Below are 17,126 nucleotides of genomic sequence, written 5' to 3'. Positions count from 1 at the left end.
CCAAACAACACCTAATTTTTATCAGCAGCTATAAAAAGTGGAGGGGAAAGGCTTGAACTGCTGGGGTGCAAAGCTTACTGGAGGAGAAATAAAACCAAAAGACTCAAGTATTGAGTAAAAGGTGTTTGGAAGAACATTTACACAACCAATTCTCTCTCTTTCTCTACCCATTTCATGACGTTTCTCCCCCTCACACAGGCCTAATGCTTTAATCTAACTAAATATTTGCAAATTGGCTCAAGACAATAGAGGGGAATAAGCAAAGTGATGCAAGTCATGATATACTTCTCATTACAGTGATAGCATTTCACAAGATTAAAGGGGATTTCTTAGGCAATGGAGACAAATCCAGCACCAGCTTTATTGAGCAAAAGTCGCAGATGCTTCACCCGTTAACATGTGGTAGCGGAAAGCAGATTATCTCCTTTTCCAAATGAGCACCATCAGTGCTGCTATTCCATTTATTACGCATTTTCCCACTCAAGTGTTCGCTTTGGAAAGGCAACGTGGGCTGATTGTGGGGACCTGGGTAAGCCAATGGAATAGCCTTTGAAGCAGAAGTCGCAGCCTGATTGCAGCACCTGGGGAAATTATGGGCAACATCGCTTTTGGGAGTAACTCTGCAAACCAGGATGAGAAAAGGAGGAGGAGGAGGGGGAAAGCAACACCAAGCCCTTCCAACACAGGGATTTTACAGGCCACGTGTCCTGAGAACCTCCACTCTGGTCCACCCACTGAGACAAAGCTATTTGTAAACACCAGATTGTGCTATCTTTTTGCCACCTTGATTGCTAATTAATCAGAAACAGAAGTGCCTGGGTGAGAACTACAAAGTGTCAGGGGAGAAAGAATGGGAATCTGTTCAGCGACTGCTGTTCTCGCTGTGGAAACACCCCTCCGAAACCAACAGACTGGGCTATGAAGCAAATGGGGGCTTGCGTTAAACCTGGGCCCTAGAATCTAGCGTGCCCCAGCCCCAAACATCTTTTTTCCTGTTTATGACAGAAATGACAATTGTCAGGGCTGTGAAGGGCCCCAGCAGCCCCAGGGCACTGCTCGGCTGCAGCCTTGACTCTGCCCGCTGCCACATCCATTCCTCTCGCTGCGCCCCTCTCTCCTCTGCGGTCTTCTGCGCCCAAAGTGTAGATCAAAATTTCAAGCCTCATAAATGTTTAGACTCTCAGCTGCGCAGCAGTGTGACACAAAGGACCCATAAGGAAGCTGCTGTGGCATGTCGATTCCCTTTGAACTGTCGCAGATCGATGAGGATCTGGGGCTGCTTCCTGGTCGGCCAGCCCTGGTTCACGCCAGAAAGCTTGAACCAGCCAACGCAGCCTCCAGTCAGAACAACCTGGTCCCAATTAGGACTGATCTGTGGCACTTTAAAGGGGTTTAGCGACTGCTTTAGCTGACCCTTCAGATGAAGAACTCCAAAAATCTGGACTGGATCCCAAAGAGTAACGGTGCTTATCAAGGCTTCCTTCTGTCATCAGGCTTGCCAAGTGCCTCCTGTCCATTTCTCATCATTATTTTGATGCTGCTGTCCCCAAAAGCATTGAGTGTCACAGTTGCTTCTCTGGATTCACAGGGGTAAAATACGCGACCATCTCTGCAGGCTGCACCTTGCATCCTGACAGTAAGCTCCCAATGTGACAAGTGGGAGTTTCACCTCTTTAAAAATCAGGTTGGAGTCCAACCTGCTGGCTTCTTTTGCATTTTCCTGGTAAAGGTAGCAGTTATAATAATGTCATACTCCATTTTTTTCTAACCTGGAGTAACAGTGTACCAAGCATCCCTGTTGCCTGAAGTCAAGCAACAGCAGATACACATTGCTGAAAGCCCGGGATCACAATCTCCCAGAAAATTAGGAATATTTTAAAATGACTAGGCCAAATCTGCTCTCTGTGATCCCACTACAAACATTACATGTGCACAAGTGCCTTTCACAACCAAATTTATTATGGGAACATTTTCAATGTCACCTTGATAAAATTTACCGAGTTTCCATTCTAACTGCATAGATGACACATTCTGCACAAAATACTTGTCCAGTGAGTCAAAATCAGTTTTAAGTTATGCTTTAAAGAAGGACATGGAGACCCCTTTCTCAAAGTACTTTGGCAGGAGAATATTATTTTGGTTGTTGCTCTGCCTCCCACCTAAGGCACCTCAAGGATTCGTGCCCTCCTAAGAGCAAAACACAACTGAGGATTTATGCAATCAGACCTGGAATAAAATGATAAAGGTACTTGCTTTCCACTGGGTCGGTGATCAGCAAACCTGTTGAACAATAAGGTTGGCGTACTGCAGCCTTATGGTACTCCAGTCCAATAGGAATTTTCATTATCCATGTCCTCTAGATGGAGGGGATGATGAAGAAAGCAATAGCTTGACTTTTCATACTTGGTAAAATCACAGATCCATAGAAAAATTTGGATCAGAGGAACCGCTGGGCAGTTTCTCCTTCCCAGAGCAGTACTGCTCTCACAAAAAAAGACAGTTTCCCTTATGTTCACATGGAGGGTAGATGCTACAATAAAGAGTAACATAATGGACCACGTGGACAACACAGTCTGCTGGGAAAGTGCCAGTCTGCCTTTTCTGAAGGGAAATCCTTCTGGAATGCTGCTGCTGTTATAAGGGGTGAAGGCAAGCTTGGGAATAGCGGGGATCCCAGGGACACAATACGGCTGGATTTCCAGAAAGCTTTTTACAATATTCAAGACCAAAGCTTGTTGAAACACTGCCAATAAAATGCTGGGCATTACCAGGAAGGGTGCTGAAGAACAAAACATGGGGCTTAGACTTTGCCCGTGGCTCTGCTCTCTGTTCTTCAGGAGTGGGATGGTGAGGTCAGCAGAGACCCAGAGGGGCAGCAACTGAAATGATCAAGTGGATAGAGTGACTGTCCTATGAGGAGATACTAAAAAAACCTGGGATTCTTCAGCTGGGGCAGAAAAAAGCAAGTATGAGGGTGGTTTACAAACCAGAGAAGGCAGTAGAACAAGTCGCACCACTGTTTAGCTGGTCATCTGGCCACCTATTTACCTGTAAACTGCTCTTTGCCACCTCCTACAATGCTGGAGCTAGGAAGCATGTGATGGAATGAACGGGAACTCAGTTTAAAAGAAAGAAAAACAAATACTTCTTTACGCAGTGGGTGTGGGACCTCTGGGGCTGGTGCATGCATCGGTGAGGGAGAAGGCAAATTCATGAATAAGAGCTCCATGCAGATACTGAAAAGACCAGGCAGGGATGTACCCACCAATGCCAGCCTTGTACAACTACAGGCCGGAGTCAGATGCTAGAAAACTGATTAATTTAAACTTTAAAGACCTGAGGTTTCACATTACTTTGCATTTTTCTGCTTGAATCCCTGCGTATCTTCTCGGGTGTCAGTGGCCCAGGTTTTGACATCCTTCTGGGTTGCCCAGCCTAGACAAACATACGTGCTGCCGAAACTGTTTCCAGGAACACCTTCCTCTCCTTGCAATCTCTTATCTCCCAGAGGAGATTGTCAGAGGGTACTTCAAAGCCCTTTGAAAATGGCCAGGGCTCTGCCTGTAGCCCAGCAGAAGCCAACAGCGGCCGCACCGGCAGGCGTTCAGTGCCGCCTTATCAGCACCGCAACAAGGAGCAGCAGGAGAGCCTTCACCCCCTTGCTATCGCCACCCCATCTTCTGTCTTGGCTCCGCGATACGCTGGCCGTCTTCCCTCCGGATTCACCCAGCTTGGTTGTGGTAGATTACAAAAATGAGGGGAAAGAAAAAGGAGTGGTTTTGCTCAGCCCTGAGGAACGGGGAAGCCCGAAGCCTGCTGAGCTTGTAATTAAAATGTGGAAAGGCCATGACAGAGCTCAAAAGATGGAAGAATGGGACATAGGGAGCAGAAAAATGCTGAGCACCAGGCTTTGGGCAATGCGCCGTTTTGAATTAAAAATAAATGAGAAAATTGCCTATAGAGAGGGGAACGCGGGGGGAAAGGCAGCTGTGGAAAAAGAGAATGACTGGGGGGGGGGGGGGGCTATTGTTTGAGCACTGTCCTCACCTCAGATAAATCTTGTTTGGCATTCCTCCACTGAGAGACCACAAGGTGCAGTGAGGCAGAGGAAAGCGGTGCAGCTGTTCCACGTGTTATCACCCCCGCTGAACCACGGAAGACCAAGTGCCTGCCAGGACAAAAGACAGGACTCCGCGCATGCAGTTCTCACTCCATCAGCAACTTGAAAATGGAAACGCAAAACATAAAAGCCACATTTCCGCCTGGAACTTGTTTTCTGCCGCTGTTAACAAGTAGCATCACCACAGGGGCTGGCATTAGGGACACAGGTGAGGTCCCACCGTGACAGGGAAAGTAGCAGCTGTCTGAACAAGGGCCCGCTTTATCCTATGTCTTATTTATCTCATCCATATTAACTCCATCAGGCCACTGCTGCTAAAATTACTATCCCAGAGAAGGATTTTAAAGAGATGTTTGGAGTTAACCAAATCAATTGTGGACCAGGAGTCAGAAAAATCAGCTAGGTACACAGGGAGATGGGTGACGACAACACACTTTTTAGAAAGGGTGAGCAAAATAATTTGCAAGAGGTGTTGGGCTGGGATTGCATAAGCCAAGTGATTAAGCCTGTCCTCTGATGAACGATAACCAAAGGACTCCTACACGACTGTGAGGCAGACACCGAAACTAGCTCCCTTGGGTAATGAATGGTTATGCACAGAAATGGCAGGCTAAAATATACAGGGGGCTTGAAGGAGGTGGGCTGGACCCAGGGGACCATCAAGATGAGCAAGACTTTGAGCAGCAGTAGAGGATCAATATTCGCCCCTCCCAGTGAAGCTGGGGGTAAAAGCCATGCAGAGGCAATGTCATTGCAAGCACACCTGCAACTCCAAAAGCTTAACAGGGATCCCTGCTCGAGCCTTTGTCAGGCTAGATAAAACTTTACAGGTCTGCAACTCTGCTGACCTTGGTGAAATGATCCCTCTTTTGCTTCCAAATAATAAGATCAGGATCCAACATAAATGTAAAGACCTAAAGAGCAACAGACACCTGGGGACACTCTTGCACCCACCACTAGCGTCTGAATCGGTGTCTGCTGCAGGTCTCCTCGCTCTGTGCCGAAGAGCTGGAGGAGCTCCTCAGGAGGTTGCTGCAGTCCCCTGCAGATCAGCAGGGCTGCTCCTCAGGCTTCCACTAGACACATTTCCCTTGCCGAATTAAAAAAACAACTGGCCTGAATTAAAAAAGCTGGGGCTTTATGCTTTTTTTCATACACATCAGATTTATCCATCCCATTAAAAGACTGGGAGGGGAAATAAATCAGGAACGCTGAAGAATACTCCGCGTCAAATGGTAAAATTCATTGAATTACACAACTGCCTGTTCCCCAGGTTATACCGTAGAGGACTGCACTGAATGGGTAACGAACAACTCTCATCACATTACATCTTACCACTGGCTGCCAGCAATGTGGGAAGCTCCAGTTTCAGAAGGTCCTACTGGATCTTGGGGCCCCGCTGTTGGCCTGAAACCCACCCTGCTTTCAAAAACATCACATACGTTAGGACAGTAGTGCTGGTTGATGCCAAAAGTCCACATCATCCCACGTCCTGCCCCTAGCCAGCACAGATGCTTGGGGAGAGAGTACAAGAACGGAGCAAACGCTGTGATATTTCCCTATAGTGTGCAGTGATCCTTCCCCCAGCTTCCAGCTATCTGCAGCTTTGACTCCCTAAAGGCTGTATTTTGGTATTTAACAGCCCTCCTTGGGACTGTTCTTTTCCCCACAGCTTTCGCTGACTTTTCATCTGCTTATGCCCAAAGCAGGTAAAAGGAGTTTCTATCACTCCCCATTGCCCAAGAGTCCCTTTGCCAGTTCTTCTGAGACTTATTATGTCTCACTCTTTCCTGACGAGTTGGTTTTCCCGTCTCCCCACCTTGCCATATGCCAGGGCAACACTAAAGGCAGGAGCTGACAGAGGTCTCTTCTGCACAAACCTCCGAGCACGTCGATTACCTACTAGAGCTCAGAAAGGTTGCTCAATTGTAAGGGCACTCACATGCTTCAGTGAGGTTCAGTGTTTAAGCATAATACATATGACAATATTAGGTCAGCTGCACGTGGTTGTGCAAAAGGGCCATCTCCTGCAGCAGCCTCGCCCTTTCTGTGGTCAGTAACTGATGTCTAGCAAGAAAATAAAAAGCAAAGTAAGAGTGTGAAGTTTCCTTAGAGACACCCTTTCTCAAAACTGCTGCGTCTGTCAATGTCTCAGCTCCAGTCAACCCTCAGAGGTATGTCCAATGCACAAAATACAGGGGGATAAATGGTAAAGTTCAATGAAATAAAGAAAAAAGATCAATTTTTCCCAGAGTACTTTAATTTGATATGAAAGAAAACAAAATCCTCTCTTGGGAACTCCCATCCATCACAAAGCAGCAGTGATTTCAGCATTCCTGGAAAACCTTACGTACAGCAGAGCTTACTTCAGTACGCTCTTATCAGCCTCAGCTGCCAGCCCATCCAGTGTCTGAAGCAGGGCAGCCGAAGGAGCCTTTTGATCATAGCAGCGCACACATCCACAAAGTTACCCTGGCATAAAGATGACCTGAACGGCCTTAGCCCTCTCCAGATGTCGGGATGTGTAGGACAGCAGCCCGCCTCAGTAGAAAAGCAACACCCCACAAGTAGCAGAAGGACTTTTTTGCCGGGATTTGGCAATGGCAGACTCTGGGCTCTCACCTAGTGCAGCCCCTTTTCCTGCAAAGTCGGTGGGCGAAGGTGGGGTGACTCAGTCTCCAGCGAGCGCACCCAGAGCTCCCGCTGCCCAGTGCACAGACCCAGTGGAAGCGATTTTTCAAAGGCATCAGCGATGGCCATGCTGATTCACCCCGGCACTGCCCAGAACGGAGCCCGCGGGCAGCTCGGGCACATGGGCAATGTTGCTGTGCCACAGGCACGCCTAGGGGAACAAGCCTCCCCCCAGTCCCCAGTGTGTTGGTTAACAAAGCAGAAGAGAAGCCAAGATCTTGCTTCAGTGAGGAATCGACCAAGGGGGAAAAGGAACAGACATCAGTCTCCTTCCTCTGCTTCGTGCAGGCAGCATGCATTTCAATGGTTCAAAATGCATCGGCCGTACGACTTGGGAGACAGGTGGCACAGGAGGGCATCCCAGTATGCCACCCCAGTGTGCCTGCTCCTCTCGCCTCCCAGAAAAACAAATGCAATGGTGACAGTTTACAAACCTTGGTCCAGAGCAAAGCTCCTTCTCTGGAGCGGTTTCATAGCAGGACCACTGGCTCTGCAGGGATGCCCAGGCATCTCGATGCTCCCCATTCAGCGCCACTCCCCCAGGGCTACCATCATGGCACCAAAGGGCAGAAGGCCCCCGTGCCATGGCCACCCATGGGCTGCCCTGGGCACAAACAACTTCAAGCCTCGCATGCCTGGGCCCTAGCATGAGGGACAGGATCCAGAGAGCGGGTGACAAGACCCTTGGTGCCAAGAGGGAAACATTCCAAAAAGGTCCTCTGGCTCCCCAGGGCATGTGTGGCACAACGTGTGGCAGGTGAAACGCCACCAGTCTCAGTGTCCCCCCGGCTGTCCCCTGCCAGGCTGTGCTTCTCTGCTGCTCGCCCCGCTTTTGGGGGCCAGGCACAACCAGCCTGCCCACACCTTGCAGGGCCACAGCAAGAGGCTGCCATGCTGCCAGGGAGGCAGAACCCCCCCAACCCACCTTTCCCATCCAGACCAGCCCCCTGGGCATGGGGCAATGCAGAGTAAAGTCTGTATTTTTTAACGCAAGGTCTTCTGCTGGGGCACGGGGAGCGCAGCCCCAGGCTGGTGGTGCGGCTGCCTCCTCCATGCTGGGTATCAGCACGGTGCACAGCCAGGGACTGCCCTCCAGCCTCCCCGAGCAGGCAGCAGAGGCAGACGCATACACAGGTCAGAATTTATTTCCAAATACCTCATTTATATCATTCTCACATGAAATATTTCTTTCAGAATATAGCCTACACTTAGAAAACAGAAGAGAGGTTATTGTTTTTGTTTTTTTTTATAAGGCACATCAGATTATAGACTACATAGAGCCATCTCCCCCTCACTTGCGCTCGTAAAATACTGGTGATTTTAAAAGTAATATTTCTAAAACCTAGACCCTGTGTAGCCCCGTGTAGAGCAGTATTCGTAAAGTTATTAGACCTCAGTTTACACACACCTAGTAAAGGGCTATAACAAGTTGTATATACATCACATTTTCAGAAACAGTCACAGCTGGCTACATTTAAAAGTAATGCTACCCCAGACTATGAAACAGGCTGCTTATAAAATATAACCTACTGCTTCCCGTACGGCGTGATGCAAAGCAATATGACCTTGCAGAAGAAATTTTGTTATTTTTGCAAATGGAAGCTGCACAGATTCAAGCCTGTCTCCTCCCCAAACCCACATTTTTGATTGACTGAGACCGTTTTACAGAGAAGCAAAGCACCCAGGAGAAATGTGGCTTTATGTTTTTCTCTGAGATGATGGTATGACTGCATATCTGAAATCGTGTCAAAGCATTCGAGAAAGAAATATAAAGGCTCAGATGTTAACTTCACAACCAGTAAACATTAAACCATTACCAACCAGATGCAATCAAGTTAAATGCATCCAGCTTCTGTGCTATGGAAACTGTTTTTCCAGGCTGTTCCAGTGCAGAAGCCAACACATTTTTACTGAATTATGCCCTAGGTAAAGGTTTCCATCCCATTTTTGAGTTTTCAATGATGGAACATTACCCATTCTGCACTCCTTTTGCTGTAGAGGAGGAAAAAATACTGCTTGTGGAGCCTATGCCAATACAGCCCAGAATCCATTTACATAGTGTCATTTTCTTTTATGGGCCAGGAGGTAAACTGTGGTCAGCTTTATCAACTCAAATGGCTTCCACAGTTCTTTCTATCAGGCATTGATTCATTTCTGATGAAAAAAAGGTTCCGAAATTTCTGTCACTGCAGTTTAGTTTAAGACTACGAAAAAGGTCACTTCAAGGCTATGGCCAAAGGGGCAAAAAATAAAATATAATCCGATCTTGAAATATCTAGAGAAAAAAAAAAAAAAGTAGTCAGGGCCATAAAAAGGCAGACAGACAGACAGCACAAACTAAATATCCTCTGCAGAATAAGTTAAAATACTGATTCTTGCAGAAAGTCATGTTATCCCTCCAGTCTCTGGAATTCGCCAGGCCTGGGACTAGGCTTAGTTTAGTAGGAACCAGATTTAGTCAGAGAACAGGTCACACTCAGGTCTGCACTATGTTCATCACTCAGCTACATTTTAGGCACATTTCAGTTTATCTGTTGGACTGATCTGGGGGGAAAAAAATTATCAGGTAATTTTCTGGGGTGGACTCAGCCAATTTCACAACTACGAGCTTGGAGAAGATTTAACCACAAGTGACTGTTGCCTTTGGAAAGGAAACATTAACTCGGTTGAAAACAGCATTGTGAAGAGGACACAGCAGCCTCAGTTTCTAGAGTCCGGTTTGTTATAAATCTTGATCTGCCTGATTTGTTATTTGTTTAGCAGCCTTAAAAGGTAAGGAGGGGCATCCTGAAATTCTTGGCTGTAGACTTAAACCCAGATGTGGTTTATATGGTGCTGCAGGGGTATTTGTTACATCTCTGTAAAAAAATTAAAAATTAAAAAAAAAATAATCCTCCAACACAACAGCACGTACATTCCTTTCAGCTGAAACAGATGAACTGTCGTCATGTCTGCAAAAATACAGAGGAAATCGCCACTGCTCGAGGTAGCGAGGTAAAACTCGGTCGTGTTCTCAGGCTTCCACTCGGCTTCCTGGGAAGGGCAGGGGAAGGAGGACAGAAAGGACTTTCACGAAGTCAGGAGGTGACAAACGAGATGTCAGCTCCATAAGGGATTAGGTTCCCTCACCACATGCTGAAGGTATATTAATGACCTTTCCAGCCATGGCATTTGCGTATAGTTTACACCTCTTGCATACCCTTTTTAAAGCGATCCCTAAGAGCAACGGCTTGGGAAGACACAGAGGAGAGAGCAGGAGTGGGTTTTTAAAGCTACAAATGTCAGTTAGGAGGCACAGTGTTATTTTTCCCTTTGATCGTCCATGTTCAGAGCTCTACGTCTCCACCGCTGCTCATGTGTTCCTCCTGTGAAGCCCTGGCAACAAAGGCCTCTGGTGTGCCCCTCCCTGTCACATACACCTTGCAACGCAAGAAGCTGAATCCTTTGGACAAATCCTTCCAGCCTCACAGACATGTGGTGCTTTTCTTCCTTAACAAGAGGTTTTAGTCACGGAACTGGATGCCAAACCTGATTTATAGCAATTATTTAACTAAGAATCCTTCCGCCACCCTCGAAAGGGCAACCGAGATATCCAGTAGCAACATATACACATACATACAGATCTACACTATACACTCGGGACGACACAGAATGAGATTTCAGCTAATATAGCCTCTATTTGATTTCCTCAGAGCAGCACTCAGGTCCTTGCAACCCCTATACAAAACAGCAGTATTTTTTCCACCAGGATTTGGAGAGGTTTTTCATCTTATCTGGAGTCCTACACTTGGATTTCTTTGGTTGCTGCTGGGTATCCGAGTACTGAATACCAGCCACGATGGCCGCATCAAAGACCTCCTTGAGGTTTTTCTGAGTCAAAGCAGAGCACTCGATGTAGGACGCAGCTTTTATTTCCTCGGCACAGAGCTTCGCAGCCTCCTCCGAGACCGGCTTTTCTTTGCACTTGTCCAGCTCGATGAGAACTTTGACATCCTCCCGGAGGTCCGACTGCGTCCCAACCAGGATAATGGGAGCCTTGGGGCAGTGGCATCGGATTTCGGGAACCCACTTCTCACTCACGTTCTGGAAGGACGAGGGGCTCACCACGCTGAAGCACAGCAAGAAGATGTCCGTATTGGTGTAGCACAGAGGCCTGAGCTTGTCGAATTCATCCTGCACAGAACGAAACCACGTTAGCACCCCACGGAAGAGCACATCGGCCCTGGAGGACTGGTATGCTCCCAGCTCCAGCCTGCCGCTGACCTTTGGAGAAGCTGAGGATCACCATCTCAAGAAGCACCTCAACACAAGCACCCAGACCACCCAACCAGATGTGTTATGAGCAGAAGTTGCCCGTACCCAGCCTGAGGTCTCAGGGCTGCTAGCCAGCGGGCACCCTGCCACTGTCAAGCACACAGGGCAAAGGTGGTGGCTTTCCTCAGTAGCTGATGGTTTTCTGACTAACACCACAGCTTGTTTCGAGTGCCTAAATATTTCCTTCGCTCTTTATACACAGGCCTTCTGCTCTATTTCAGCAAAGGAGCGATGCTGCGGGAAGCAGGTTACGGCACATGAGCAACGAAGCCAAAAATCAAAGTGTGGGAGGGAGAAAGTACTTTCTACAGGTCCACCTCATCCAGGGGTGAGTCAGTGAGCTGCTCCGATGAGGAGCAGCTGCGTACCTCAAAGCTGCTCTGTGAACACCCCTACCTCCAGATAGGGCAAGAGCGAAGCAGACAAGAAGCAGCAACCTCACCTTTCCCGGAATCCCTGACTACTTAACAACATCCTACAGGAACTGGGAATAATTTCCCTGCCATTGTGCCCAGGGATTTAAATCTGATGGCAGCAATAATGACTCACAATGTGCAGGCTTAACATGCCAATGGCACAGAGTGAGAGCTTTACCTTCCCCTCCCACCCATGCCACATCAAACAAACTGCAAACAGCCCTCCCAGTGCTACCTCTTACCCCCCCCCCCTCCTTTTAGTGCACACTCCAGCAAAGCAAGGCTCTTTTGCAGCTTCAGGAACTAGCCACAAGAAAGCCAAACACCTCATGGTAACAAAGGCGTGCTGATCCTCAGCAAAGAATGCAGCAAGAAGCAAGGGTTAACTCCAGGCAGGCTGCTTTTATGCTGACAGCAGGATAAAAGCAGAGTAACACTAGCAGCCTGAACAGGTAGGATTTGCCTCAGCGGCAGTGACATTTTAATTAAAACGGACCGTGTTCTGAAAGTGCAAAGAACACACACAGCTGAAAACATCTCTCTGGTACCAGCAGTTTACTGCTGAATTGCAAGTTCCACGTTAATTTTCCAGATGTGAAATTTTGCTTTAAAGCCTCTGGAGGCCCAGGATATGCAGTTTAAAGCCCCCTGGAAGCCTCAGAAGTCTTGTTCTGCTCAAATGCATTTCTTCCAGCAGTATCTCCAAGAGAGACAGCGATTTATAAAACACGAGTCAAGAAAGCAAGCTTCATTAGCTCTCTTGATTCTCAGATTAAGCCTCAGAGGAAGCCAGGCTCTCACCGCGTGGCTCAAGAGAAACCCCGCATTTACTGAGAGATGCTGCTCTGAAGGACAGGGCCGTTCACAGAAAGGCACCTCGCCATGTAATTGCCTCTTCTTGCTAAGTGAGAAACCTCAAAAGGGCTCGATTCAATGGGTTTGAAAGCCAAACCCAGATCTTAAGGGTTTCTGCCGAGATGAAACAGTGCCCTTTATATCCCACGTACCCTCCTGCAGTTTCAACGGTAGGTGCGTGACCTGCAGGGACTCTGCACCTCTTTGGGCTAGTGATGCTGAAATACAACTTCCCTCTGCCTGGCATGCTTTTTTAGCTGCAGATTTCAGCAGCCATCTCACAGCAGCAGTTTTACCAAAGCATCCAGCTAGGTATCTTTTTATTCAGGATGACTTCTGTCAGTTTAGATAACCCCTTCATTTTTAAGGCAGCGACACTACCACCCATTCCAGCTGCACTCCAGCAGCCAGAGCAAACATCTTAACCGTTAGTGGCAGCGAAGGTAAGAGGTGACTTGCCCATCCCTCCCCTGCAGCTCACAGCAGCGTTTCCACAGGCGCTGCCTATCCACAGGCTGTCACCCGATGGCAATTCCACCTGCCACGCTCTGCATATGAATGCGCACAGCCAAGGCTGTTGCGGTGCAACCTGGCCTCTTCAGCAGGGCACAAAATCATGGGAAAATTCTGGCTGTTTCACCTCGTATTGTTACCCACAGAAGGCCGCTTGAAGGATTTTAGCTTCGTTTTTTAGGGCACACAGGAGCCCTACACTGCTGTCTAGGGTTGCACAGCCCTTCAAACCCCTTTCCTAAGTAGGGCGCCCAGCTACAACTCATCTAAATAGGTTTGTATGTTAAGGCTACTGAGATTTTTCAGCGTGGTTTTGCTGAAGGCGTGGACCCAGATCCACAAAGCTGAGCAGGAACCGAACTCCCAGTGCCTTCAAATGCCAGCAAGGTAACAAAATACTTTTAGCTGCTTTTGGCTATCCAGACTCAACCTCAACCCCTGGCAAGCAGCGCTGCATGCTGCTCAGGGTGGTAGAAGCCAGGGGCTTGCAGAAAATATAAGGCGGTAAGAAATGTGCTTTTTTTATGTACCAGGCAAACTAGGAGCTGAGAGGCATCTGCCACCCTCAACGCTTCAGGACTTAAGATTACTGCAAACCTCGACTTTGGGGCGGCAGCACTTTTTAAGGGGGTGGGAACGGCAAATACGAAGCGTTCACAGGCAACTCCCAATAGGACTTTTTTCTCCCTCAAGCTTCTGCCCCTTTCAAAAACACGGTCTCTGTCTCCCGACACCTACAGCTGTGGATGCTTTGCATGAGTACATCCCAAACACTGTAATTCTTAAGCCCGCAGTTCTTTAGCAAAAATAAAGACAGTGACATCCACTCAAAGAGAAAACCAGGTGGCCCTTGAATCCCCAATATGTTCAGCCTTTCTAGTCGGGCTCAGGGAAACAGCAGCTTGAGCCAGCAGAGCAGCAGCCCGTGCCCAGCCCCTACACAGAACATCCCCCACCCTTCCACAGACAGCGGGCAAAGCAGCGGGTTAAGTAGCAGTGAAAATTATAGCAGTTTAATAAGATGATCAAACACTGGGAATCCTTTCAAATCCATGAAGTCATTAGCAGGACTACTTTGCCCAACAACTTCTCCCCTCCCGCTGTCACTTAAATAAGTGGCTTCACTGACCTGACCAGCTGTGTCGCAGAGCTGAAGTCTCACCGGCTTGCCATCGACAGACACGACAGCTTTGGAGGGAAAGGAGGAGGGAGGGGGAAAAAGCGTGGTGAGACCAACTTTACACGTTTTCCATTAAAAAAAAAAAGACAGAAAAAAAAAAAGGAAATAAGATTTTCTATCCCTCAGTTCTCTTATCGTCTTCCCTTCAATTAGTTTAGAGTTCACAGCTTAACAGCGCTGGCGGGGAACCCACCGCTAACACTCGGGCACACACAAGCCCCCGCGGCCCCTCCGACCCGCAGCGACGGGGCGGGCAGCGACCGCGCTCACACCCCCGGCCGGCAGCGGGGGGGGCAGCCAAGGCGGCCGGCTCCCACTCCAGCCGCCAGGGCCCCAGACCGTCATCCCCCCGGCCGCCTCCAGCACGGCCGGGACACAAAAAGCCCCCGCCGAACCCCGGCGAAACGCCAGCACCTCCCGCTCCGCGCCGGTGAGGCAAGGCGAGGGCTGAAGGTTCCCTTTCGGGCGGCGCCCTGCCGGCCCGGAGCTGCGCGCTTTACACCGGGGAGCGCACGGTTAAAGCTCGGCGTTGGTTGCCCGGCCGGGCGCGGCACCAGCCGCCAGCCTGCCTCCGTTACACGGGAGATCGGCCGGTGCCGCCGGCTGCCGTCGGAGCCGAGCCAGCCCCGGTGCCGCCCGACCCGGGTCCTGCCCCACGCAGACACAGGACGCGGTAACGGCCCCGGGGAGCAGCACCGGCGGGACGCGCCGCTCCCCGCGGCGGCGGCACCCCCTCCCGCCGCCCCGGTCCCCGCCGCCGGCCCTTACCGGAGAAGTTGTCGAAGGCGGTGGGGATGTACTCGGTGGGGTACCCGTTGGTGGTGTAGCTCACCACCAGGCTGGTCTTCCCCACGGCGCCGTCCCCCACCAGCACGCACTTGATGCTGCGCCGCGGCTCGCTCCCCGCTCCGGCCCCGGCTCCGGCCCCCGCCGCAGCCCCGGCCCCCGCCGCCCGGCAGCGGCCGCCCAGCGCCGCCCCCAGCGCCGCCGCCGCCCGGCCGCTGCGCACCCTGCGCGGGGGCACCGGCGGCACCTCGCAACCGCCCGGCACCGGCTTGCTGATGTAGCCCGCCTCGCCCTCCTGCTGCGGCGGCATCCGCGCGGCCACGCAGAGCCCCGCCGGCCGGGGGGCGGTGCGCGGCCCGGGGCCGCCGGCCGGGGAGCGGCGGGGCGCGGCGGCGGCGGCGGGCGGGCGGTGCGGGGACCCGGCGGGCCGGCAGGCGCGGCGCGACCGCCGCGAAGCCAGCCCCGGCGCCGCTGACTCTTCCCGGGCGCGGGTGGCGGCGGCTCCCGGAGCGGGCGGCGGCGGGATCCCGGCTGCGCTGCGCTCGCCTCGCCCCGCGCTACCGAGTCCCGACCGCCGGCCCCGCGCCTCCGCGTGACATAGCGCCGCGCGGGGAGGAGCCGGCACGGCACGGCCCGGCCCGGCCCGGCCCGGCACGGCACGGCACGGCACGGCAGGCGGCGCCACAGCGCTCCCACCGCCCGCCCCGACGGCCGCGGGCAGGCGGGCAGGGGGCGCGCCGCCGCCGCCGCGCGGGCGCGCCCCTCATTGGCCAGCTCGCCCCGCCGCGCAGTGCGGCGACGAGCCGCGGCTCGCCATTGGCTGGCGCGGCGGGGGCGCGCCGCCCGCCCTGTCGGGGCCCCGCCCCCCGGCAGCGGCGCTTTCCCGGCCGGGCCCGCCGCCCGCCTCGGCACCGGGGAGCCGGGGGTCACCGGCGCGGGAGCGCGCAGCCGTGGCGACGGGTCGTGTTTGCCGTGGAAGCGGCGGGCGCACCTGCAGGCCCAGGGGGGGAGGGGCGGGGGGCTAACTGGGCCACGTGCCCTGGGAGAGGGAGGATAACGTTTTTAGCGCCGTGGGAAGTTTTGCCGTTGAGCACAGACAACGAGGGGCTGCTGAACAGTTTGGCTCTGCCCTAACGGGGATCATTATTAAGACGTTTCTTCCGGTGAGCTTGGCAGCACCGCACTGACACCGGCGGTGCCACCCGGAGAATCTGGGATACAGGTGTCCGTATCCTCGTTTTGCAGACAGCAAGTGCAGGTGCCCTCAACAACTTGCCCAGATCAGTGCTGCCGAGCCTGTGGTGGAGTCGGGATTTCAGTTCACCATTTTCAGCACCTCTGAGTCCCTAGCGCTCTTTTCCCGTTTCCCTCCCTGAAATGGAAACCCACACGATGCAGCTGGTTTCGTGCACGCTGCAGCTGCCCCTGGTGCCCCGGCTGCCTGGCCCACGCTCACTGGAGGAGCTGGAAATGTCAGGCCTATGGGGCTGTCATCTTCCTGCCTCTACGAACCCTGGAGCCGCGTGGTCTGAGCACCAGAGGCCCTGCCAGGGCTTGTGCCTCACGGAAATCAGCACTTGGTACAGCTGATCTTGCTTTCCTACGTGCCCTGGCCTCTTCCATAGGAACAGCTGCCGTGGCTCTCCATGGGGCCGTGACACACCTGCACTTAGACAAGATGTTGGGCACCCCAAAGCAGGGCCAGAGCCAGGGCAGCTGGCGAGACCCCAGGTGGGATGCCCTGTGCATGCAGCTGACGTGGGGTGGGGGCGAAAGAAACAGCCCCCTGGACCCCTGCCCCAGGGCGGCAGCACTCTTCCAGTCCCTGCAAGGAGCACAGCCAGGCAGGGACGGAGCACAGGAGCCAGCAGAGCACAGGGGCTCAGTGGTGACCCTCGTGCTCAAGACCCACAGGGGCCAGTGACCCTTCCGTGGGACTCCCTCGTTCTGCAGAATTTATGGGAATAAATGAACAAAGCCAGTGCTGTATGGAGTGAGCGCCAGAGAGAGACATTACAGGGCACCCAGCTACAGCCAAGACACATTTCCCCATCAGGTGCTTTCACATATTAATCTCCCTGTGCTGAAGCCTGAGAAGAGGAGATCACCCAGGCAGCTGAGCTTTGCCAGGATCCACTGCCAGAAGGACTGGAGTGGGAGCCTGCCTGTGCTCAGGCATGTACTGCAATAACAGAAATGGCTTAATACGTACCTTTGGTTATTTTGGTGCAAGTCCTCATGGGGATGCCTA

At 51.9% G+C, this 17,126-nt stretch overlaps 1 protein-coding gene across 1 annotated transcript; it reads right to left on the bottom strand.

Annotated features, from left to right (window-relative positions):
* Positions 1-7,940: 7,940 nt before the first annotated feature.
* Positions 7,941-15,251, bottom strand: RHOU (ras homolog family member U). Its single transcript, XM_037392500.1, has 3 exons — positions 14,858-15,251; positions 14,039-14,097; positions 7,941-10,984 (listed from the first exon to the last, which is right to left on the bottom strand). Exons 1-3 carry the CDS (start codon positions 15,183-15,185, stop codon positions 10,529-10,531), a joined length of 843 nt encoding a protein of 280 aa, XP_037248397.1. The 5' UTR covers positions 15,186-15,251; the 3' UTR covers positions 7,941-10,528.
* Between the last annotated feature and the right edge of the window lie 1,875 nt (positions 15,252-17,126).

Source organism: Falco rusticolus, chromosome 6 (genome assembly GCF_015220075.1).
Source record: "Falco rusticolus isolate bFalRus1 chromosome 6, bFalRus1.pri, whole genome shotgun sequence".
Classification (NCBI taxonomy): Eukaryota; Metazoa; Chordata; class Aves; order Falconiformes; family Falconidae; genus Falco; species Falco rusticolus.
This window is presented reverse-complemented; position numbering and strand designations above follow the sequence as displayed.

Bases quoted from the DNA above. Each gene is read 5' to 3' on its own strand.
- RHOU (XM_037392500.1), bottom strand. From the start codon at position 15,185: ATGCCGCCGCAGCAGGAGGGCGAGGCGGGCTACATCAGCAAGCCGGTG. The intron at 14,098-14,857 runs GTAAGGGCCGGC...TTCCCTCCAAAG, and splicing joins CGCCTTCGACAACTTCTCCG to CTGTCGTGTCTGTCGATGGC. The intron at 10,985-14,038 runs GTCAGTGAAGCC...CGTTCTGTGCAG, and splicing joins TCTGCGACACAGCTGGTCAG to GATGAATTCGACAAGCTCAG.